The following is a 9,547-nucleotide window of genomic DNA, read 5'->3' as shown; positions in this document are numbered from 1 at the left end:
TAAGTATATGTTGGTGTTGGGGGGATGTGGGATGTCGGAGTTGTAAATGGTGTATAGGTGTGGGGACAGGACGGTGCCCTGGGGGACACCGGCCTCCATGGGACGGGTGGTGGAAAGGGAATCTTGGATTTGGATGCGGAATTTTCGGTGGTGTAGGTAGGATTTTATGAGTTTGGTAAAGGATATGGGATATTGGTTGGTGAGCATTTTCATCAGTAGGCCTTCATGCCAAACCGTATCGAAGGCCTTTGCGACGTCCAGGAAGACAGCACCAGTGTACTGTCCCCTGTTGAAGGCCGCCGTGATGTGCTCGGTAAGGCGAAGGATTTGGAGTTCAGTGGAGTGATTGGGTCGGAAGGCGAACTGCTCGTCTGGAATGACTTGCAGTTCTTGGGAGTGGGTTCTTAGACGGGTTAGGATAATTTTTTCTACCACTTTGCTCATAGCCGGGAGCAGGCTAATGGGCCGGTAGTTGGATGGGATGGTGTGATCTTTGTTGGGTTTTGGGATAAGGATTATGTTTGCTGTTTTCCAGCGGGTAGGGAAGTGTCTTAGTCTGAGTGTCGCGTTTGTTATGTTTAGTAGGGCCATGAGGCCCTTGTGTGGTAGTCGTTTAAGTGTCGTGTTATGTATATTGTCGGGTCCGGGGGCTTTTCTGTTTTTAAGTCTGCGTATTGTCAGTCTTAGTTCGTCAGGTGTTGCGGGGGGGATTATGTCATTGTCTGGCTCTCTGTTGACGCGTCGGGCCGCGTGCGAACTGTTAATATATATTATTATAACCCGGTTGTGACTGTGTTATTGCAACCCTTTCTATCCAATACTTTACACTAATGACGTCACTCGTCAGTTTGCCAACAGAAGAGGCACGGGGGATCACTGATCAGTAGACAGTAATGCATGAAATGGAAGGCAACTCATAATACATTAGCGACCTTGCCCCACCCTGGCACCCTCACCTTATGTTTTATGTTTACATTTTTTACAAGTGGGTGTACAGGTATACAAATGAAACACGAATTTATTGCATCAGTATTAAAAGCATTTAAATTTGTTAATTCTATTGTATTTTAATGAAAACCTTTTTTCAAAATGTTAATCGTAATGTTGGTACCTCTATTTATCATCGCAATACTTGTTAAATTTTTGAAACCCCAAAAGAAGTTATCAATTGAAGGTAAACATGTGGTTGTTACTGGTGGTTCTAGTGGTATTGGGAAGTCTGTTGCAATTTTAGCAGCGCAAAAAGGAGCTCATGTAACAATATTAGCAAGAAATATTGATAAACTGTCTGAGGCACAGCAAGAAATAAAGAAACATTGCGCCAATGAAGAACTAATTATTAGTAAAGTGTCTGTAGATGTAGCTAATTATGAAGATGTTGAAAATAACTTATGTGAAGTAGAAGAAATTGTAGGACCAATATATATGTTAATTAATTGTGCTGGCATGGCAATTTGTAGACAAGTTGAAGATTTTACCGAACAAGATATTAAAACGCTAATTGAAGTAAATTTTTTGGGAACATTGTATCCAATTAAAGCAATTGTACCAAAATTTAAGCAAAGAAGGGAAGGAATAATTGTGTTAACTGGTTCACAAGTGTCATTAATGGGAATGTATGGTTACTCAGTTTATGCCAGTAGTAAATTTGCATTAAGAGGGCTTGCAGAATCCCTTTTTATGGAAGTTAAACCTTATAATGTCAGTGTAACTCTTGCTTTGCCTCCTGATACTGATACTCCTGGATTTGAAAATGAAAATAAAACAAAACCAGAAGAAACTCACCTTTTATCTAATACTGGAGGCTTGTACAATGCTGATGACGTGGCTAGAAAACTTATAGATGACGCTTTAGTACGTAGCTATATATTAAATTAACTTTTACTATTCAGTGTACGAATTCTGTATGGATAGGCAACTTTGCTGTCCTTTTGTATAAAATTCAAGAAAAGTTATTTTAATTTGCCTTTTAACAAATTTTTTATCAAGTTTTTTGTCATTCACAAAAAGTGTCGCTTCTTAAATGCATGAATTTAATTAGTCAATATTTTTTACCGATATTTGTATTTTGCCTAGCCAATTTGTAGATCTTTAATGAACATAGGTTATATTTTTAATTACTAATAAAAAAATAATGCAAATTAGTAAATCGTATACTCGATGTTATATCACATATACAGGGTGTGCCATTTAACACTCCCACTGCCAATATCTCTGAAATGAAGAAATTTATTTTAGTTCCAGAAGCTGGGGTTGTTAGGTCCCTGGAATAGCTTCAAATTTTAGTTAGAATTGTTATTTTTCTGTATAGATGGCATGGCGATACTAAAAAATTTTTGATTCCTGGAATGTGGAAATGCTGAAAGATCGTTTTGAGTAATTTTTGTAATATAAAGTTTTTCCCAATATTTACTTGTTTTCGAGACATGTCACACAGACAAAATATTCTTTTAAAATATTGTTATAATGGCTTTATTCACGCCACATACTAACTAACAAACCATAAATTATAAAAAAACAAATGACTACAGAAAAAAGAAATTGTACAATGGGAAATCTTTCAAGGGGCAGAGACGAACCGTATTTTATCAAATATTATTAAAAAATTCAGTCATAGGTGGCTCATGTCATTTGTTTAAAATAAAACATATATGACAGGTGACACATATTAGTTTTCCAATAATTACAGTTTTATCAGCTTGCGTCGTTCAATTTAATTATACTAGTTATTAAAATATTTTTATATAATGAATTACTCAAATGAAGATAAATTAGATATGGTATTAATATTTGGCGGAGTACAACAAAATGCTGCTACACGACAGTTATATGCTATATGCTTTCCATTGAGGCCTCAGCCGGATAGGAAAACTTTTGTAAAATGCCAAAATTTACTAAATTATGGTAGTTTTACTAAACCTAAACGATATTGAATTAAAACTGTTAGGAATGATGAGAATACAGCTCAAATTTTACAAATTAATAATAATAATAATGTGTCTTTATTGAGTGTTAATAATAAATACAAATAGAACAGTTGAAAAAGACGGTGAGATTCAACGATTCAACAAATTGCTCTTCCATCTATCGGTCTATTGAATTAAACAATTAAAACAATAAAAATAATCAATGCTAGTTCTGTAATCTACTTATGTATATGAAACGAGACGAAAACAATTATGATGAGATTCATTTCTCATATATACTGGACTTGACCAACTTCCTAAAAGAAATAATATCACTGCAAGATTTAATTGCTCGAGATATAGATAAGTACAGCATTATAACTAAAATATCTGTGAAAGAGTGAGGAGCCATGCTTTGGCACAATACACAGATCATTGTGACGGGTAAAACGAATGTGGATATCTCTCCCCTTTAAAAGTTTATCATGTAAATACTTAGGTGTCTTCGAATTGTCAATTTTGCATATTAGACAAGCCATTCTTAATTGAAAGAGTTCATTTAAATTAAGCCATTTGGATTGTTTAAATTTTGCGCTAATGTGATCAAATTTGTGCAGATTATATGAAAATCTAATACATGCGTTTTGTATTTTTTGTAAGCTTTCCTTATCCTTGTTTAGAAAGGCATAACCTTAATTTGATATCCGATGTTATATAATCCTTATGTATATAGAGTGATCGTAATTTAGCATAGAATTTTTGTATTAAAAAGTTTACATGTTTAGTAAATCTAAGATTCGCATCCGTATATACTCCTAAGTTTTTACAGCAATCAGGTGGACTTACGACACTTCCATTTACAGATATTTTGAACCGAGGGTCCGAACTAAGTAAGTCTTTATTCTTACCAACAACAAGTAGCACAGTTTTCGCACCATTTAAGATCAAACCATTGCCTGAGATACCGATACAATACTATTTATATCATCATTAATTTTTTTAACTGAAAAATCCAAAAGTCTTAACGGAAAGTGAAAATATAATTGAAAGTCATCCGCATATTGATGAGTATTCACATGTTTAACTATATTAGGAAGATCTGCAGTATAAAGTGAAAAAAGCAAAGGGCCCAGTACACTTCCTTGTGACACCTCCATGTCTATATTTATCAGAGCCGAAGAGATTCCATTTAAAAAACTTTTTGGCTCCTTCCAGACAAGTAAGAGTGATAAAAGTTAACAGCACTAGGATCAAGACTGAAATGTCTAAGTTTGGCACACAAAGTGGCATGATGAATTGTATCAAATGCCTTACTATAGTCAAGTAAAACTAAACAAGCTGTTTCACCAATGTCACAGGCTCATCAGTTACATGCAGTAAGGCAAGATCTTGAATTTATCCAAGAGAGTAAGTTGTTCCAAAACAATTTTTTCTAAAATTTTCGAAAAGGTGCAAAGTAGGCTGATCAGATGAAAATGTGTATTAGATGGTTCTGAGTATTTAGGTATAGGAAGAACTATAACATCCTTCCAACATGTTGGAAATGTAGAGGCCATCAAACATTCATTAATAATAAAGGTAACATGATCGAGCAAATGAGGCATAACCAAATTCAACATTCTCTAAAAATAAACTTTTCAGTAATATTTTCAGTAGGTTTTGTCCCTGTAGGCATTAGTAATAAAATTTAAATCAATATTCATCAGTGGCAACTTATTAACAAAAAAATCATTAAACTCATGAGCTTTTGCAGGGAAAGAGGTATCAGAAGTAGAGTTATGGTAAACATTAAGAAATTTCAATGTTTTCCAAAAATTTTCTGAATCGGTTAGAAATTTATGATGTAAGTATCTTCTCTTTTCAGCTTTAACTGCTATATTTACAAAATTTCTGATTTCTTTATACTCCTGCCAGTTAATCTCTGACTTAATCTTTTTGTATTTTAAGTAAGCTTTGTCTCTTAAACTCATCATTAATTTAACATTAGTTGTAAGCCAAGGAGGAGGTTTAGTTATTTTTACAGTTTTGAAGGGTGCATGTCTATCAAATAAAAACGGAACATTTTTATTAAAGTAACTAACCATTTCAACATCGTTTAAATAATAAATGTGATCAAAATTAATTAGATGTAAATCTTCAACAAAAGAACTATAGTCAAAATTAGAAAAATCACGAAAAGTTTTGTATATTGGGGTTTGCTTGTTAACTTTGAAATCTAGTTTACAGCTTACTAAACGATGATCTGAAATACCCTGCATATTTATAACCTCGATATTCGTCATTAAATTTAAATTAGAAGACACAATAAGATCAGTTAGAGTCTTACTCGTTGCTGTCACACGAGTAGAAGATATATGCTGTTGCAAGCCATATTTATTAAAAAGATTATTTAACACAATATGATCCAAATTTAGTTTATCCAAAAAAAAAGTATTAATAATTCTAATTCCCTAAGGCAACTTCAGGCCGAATCTAATATTTCTATAACATCTTGCCGCAGAATTTTGAAAGACAATCACTATTTCCCCTATAAAATTCATCTTGTTCAACATTTAAGATGCTGATGATGAGCAACACCGGTTAGATTTTATAGCTCAGTTATCAGTGCTCTATGAAGAAAGCAGTAATTTACTTAATAATATCTTATGGAGTGATGAAAGTATATTTCACAATAATGGTACGGTAATACGTCACAACTGCCGCTATTGGTCTGACAATAATCTAAGAGTAATGGACCAAACCCGAAATCAAACTTTTGTCCGTAAATGTTTGGTGCGGCATTTTGAATAATTAGACCATATCTTTACTTTAGTTATTTACATTTTCTAAGAAACGAACTACAAAATGTATTGTATAATATTTCCCCTCAACATAGGGTAAATGATTTATGGTTCCAATAGGATGGAGCGCCCCCCACAATACTAATACTGTGCAAGAATACTTAAATCGGAGGTTTCCGTGAAGATTGTTACATACTAATGGAGTTATAAGGTGGCCGGCTCGTTCACTAGATTTGACCCCATTGGATTTTTTCCTATGGGGTCATTTAAAAAACACTATATCTGGACCTTATAGAAGACATGGCAGATTTGTATAATAAAATTTAAGCAGTTACAGCGGCTTTAGATTGTGGCATTTTATTAAGAGCCTGTAATGTCGAACTAACGAGTACATTGTGTACTAATGCTGAAGGACGTAATTTTGAACATTTATTATAATCTTTGTTTTAACTTACTTCAGTAACTACATCTACATCTCTGTTATTATTTTAATTTACTTTGAGTTACTTTTTCTGTAGTTGACAATTTGTTTTTTTATAATTTATTGTTTGTTAGTTAGTATGTGGTGTGAATAAAGTCATTATAACAATATTTTAAAAGAATATTTTGTCAGTGTGATTTAAATAAAATAATAGATTTTCCTGATTTTTCATACATTGCATATTGAAGTCGATATATCTCGAAAACACGTAAATATTGGGAAAAACTTTACATTACAAAAATTACTCAAAATTTAACGATCTTTCAGATGGACTGCATTTTCACATTCCAGGAATCAAAAAATTTTTTAGTATCACCATGCCATTTGTGCAGAAAGATTTGAATTAACAATTCTAACTGCATAGAACGCGAAGCACAATGACTCCATCTGTCTGTCATGCCGACTTCCACTATGCCATTCAAATGGCTACTACGGTGGAAGCGACCTGCTAAAATTTGCCAGGTACTTTGTTGCACGACTGTTGCCTAGAGGGCGAAAACAATTCTAACCAGTGTTGCAAGAAACAACTACACCACAGACTATATGCCCCCTCCCCCCGGCATTGAATTACACTCGCAACACTGAATGTAACAGCTAGGATCGCTCATTAGTTTAACCCACCAGGCATAGACCGGTTTCGGACTTATTAGTCCTTATCAGTGTGTCATAGGTAGGACAACCGAGGAATGATCCAGCAGGAAGCGATCTGCTAAAATTTGCCAGGTACTTTGTTGCACGACTCTCACCTAGAGGGCGCAAACAATTCTAACCAGTGTTGCAAGAAACATACACCGTGGACTATATGCCCCCCCGGCATTGAATTACACTCGCAACACTGAATGTAAAACTGACAAGCGAACCTAGCTGTTACATTCAGTTGTTGCGAGTGTAATTCAATGCCGAGGGGGCATATAGTCCGCGGTGTAGAATTCTAACTGTAATTTGAAGCTATTCAAGGGACCTAGCAACCCCAATTTCCAGAACTAAAATAAATTTCATTTCGGAGATATTGGCAACGGGAGTGTTAAATGACACACCCTGTATTTGTACCGAGTATAGTCCAGTTGCATGAAAGAGTCTATCTTTTCTCCAGATTTAAGAATATTTTTGTATATAAACTTTAAGAAGCTATTTCTTGCCCCAAAAATTTCTATTATAAAAGTGTTATTGGAGTTGAAGGATTAGGTTAAAATTCGATTTATATTTTGTTTCTTACAGTTGAAGAAACAAGAATGCTATTTAGTAAGATACTTTATCTTATCTTACGCCGATATTTCAAATCATCTGCGACCCTCCAATGGGGTTTAAAATTTGAATCTTTTATGGTTTTTTCATCACTACAAAAATCTAATATTTTACTGAAAAAATAGCAAAGGACAGTGAAGTGATTTACATGGCATTTTTTGAATTGCAAATTTTTAACTCGATAAAATGACAATAAAAAAAGCATTAAGAGTTCCATCTCTTTTCGAAGGTTGTAGGCGATTAAAAATATTGGTGTAGGAAATTCCTTGATAAGATAAAGTGACAACCCAAATTACATTCTTCCATGTTTCTCCAATAATTAGGTATAAAAATAAAAACTATTTTATCATATCCCTTTTAAAGGGGTGTAACTCTAATAGCAGACGTTTTTGGTAATAAGTTTATATAGAAGAACCCTCTTATGGCAAAAAATTGCCCTTTAAAGTTGTTTGCAATATTAAGGAAACATTATAAGAGTAAAACAGGAGACTCTTACAGATAACTCTAGCAGCCTCTATGTTTTGAATGAAAAAAGTCAGTGTTCATCTTCGGCAACCCCAATTTTGATAGATAAAAAAAATATTTCTTTAATAAAATATTTTTCACTAATTTAATACTGTATTTTTTTAGGCAAGCCGTTTTTTCAGTTATATTGGATTTGAAAGTTTTATTTTAACAACACTGTGTGTAGGAATGAGTCCTTTTAGTTCTTTCCTAGAACTACTTCTTCAATGTGTTGCATTAGGTCCATTGAGGCTAATTGGAGCATTCTACATCATATACTTTGACAAGATAGTTAAAAAATGTTTTCATAATAAACAAATTAAAAAAGAACAGTAAACTATTGTTTTTAAGAATTTTGTTTTTAATATTTGATTTTCATAGAGTAATATGTCCACTTAACCATGCCGTTGTTGCTAAGTATTTTAATATACTAATATTTTGTATACCTTCAAGTAATTAAAATACTTTAAAATGCATTACTACTGTTATACATGTATTTCTTATAAACCTACACTAATATAAAGATATTGTAGCATTAGTTATTTAAAAAAAAAATTATTATTAGTATTGTGTTTTGAATTATGCAAAATTATATCAGATTTGAATTAAACATGTAAAGTCACCCCTTTTAAACCTAGAGAGATGAGTATGTTTAGAACAAGCATTGACTGTTGACATAACACAGGTATCAACACTAGTAGAACACATTTGCTCATCTCAAGCGACTATTTGCTTTTCAGTCCTTGGCAACTGTTTCAAGGGTGCTAAGTTGCATCACAATGTCTGTTATGTCCAATATCATAGTCCATTGAAATGAAAGCTGAACCTCCATTTTTTCCTCTGTCGATCAAACCTGGGCGCAAATATGTATTCGACCCTCAGGAATCCGAATCCGCAAACATTTTTGACCTTGGTGGTCAGGAAAGGGGTCAAAAGGTCAAAAAACCGTAAAAAATAAGTTTTTTCGCAAATATCTCGTAAACCGCGGCAAGTAGCAAAAAAATAATTGCACCATCGTGTTCCCAGAGAAATTTTACATCGATTTTGTGCTATTGCTTATTAAAATTAAATAAATTTATGTCATGTTTTGGACAATTACCAAGCACGAGAGGGGAAGTGTATATATAGGTATACTCCGGCGGTGAAAGACATGTGGGGCGCGCGCACTCTATGTGTATCGGCTTACTCACGGTGTGTTCATCAACTCCCTGCACGTGTTTTAATATTTGTTCGAATTTCTATATGAACGGTGCTTTTTTACTATTTTGAAGTTTTAGTGTTATAGCAAAATAGAGTATAAGAGTTAAAGTAAGTAAGTAAATGTTGTGTTAAAAATTACAGTATTAATATTTGAATATTAAAGTATTCAAAATTGTAAGATTAAATTGTTTTAATTTTTAAAAATATTAACTTTTATTGTTTTGGGATTTTAATTAGTTTTTATTGAGAAAAATAAGATGTGTTTCATATACAAAATTGAAAAGGAGTCTTCTGAATATTGCTACAATATGTAAAGGCTATAATTTCAATTTTATTTTACTTTTTATATTTGTTGTTTTTCATTTTTGTGATTAAATATTGAGACGACAAAAAATTTTAAATAATTTCTTTAGGATAATCATAGTTATGAT

At 33.1% G+C, this 9,547-nt stretch overlaps 1 protein-coding gene across 1 annotated transcript; it reads left to right on the top strand.

Annotated features, from left to right (window-relative positions):
* The first annotated feature begins 951 nt into the window (after positions 1–951).
* On the top strand, positions 952–8,269 carry LOC108911414 (3-ketodihydrosphingosine reductase). Its single transcript, XM_018716347.1, has 2 exons — positions 952–1,854; positions 8,043–8,269. Exons 1-2 carry the CDS (start codon positions 1,090–1,092, stop codon positions 8,250–8,252), a joined length of 975 nt encoding a protein of 324 aa, XP_018571863.1. The 5' UTR covers positions 952–1,089; the 3' UTR covers positions 8,253–8,269.
* The last annotated feature ends 1,278 nt before the right edge of the window (positions 8,270–9,547 follow it).

This window comes from Anoplophora glabripennis, unplaced genomic scaffold, assembly GCF_000390285.2.
Source record: "Anoplophora glabripennis isolate ALB-LARVAE unplaced genomic scaffold, Agla_2.0 scaffold536, whole genome shotgun sequence".
NCBI lineage: Eukaryota > Metazoa > Arthropoda > Insecta > Coleoptera > Cerambycidae > Anoplophora > Anoplophora glabripennis.
The sequence above is the reverse complement of the archived record's forward strand: the minus strand, read 5'-3'. Positions and strand labels throughout refer to the sequence as shown.

What these genes read in the sequence shown, in the direction of transcription:
- LOC108911414 (XM_018716347.1), top strand. Translation starts at nt 1,090, where the DNA reads ATGTTAATCGTAATGTTGGTACCTCTATTTATCATCGCAATACTTGTT. An exon ending in AACTTATAGATGACGCTTTA is followed by an intron (nt 1,855 to 8,042) that starts GTACGTAGCTAT and finishes GTATTTTTTTAG; the next exon opens with GCAAGCCGTTTTTTCAGTTA.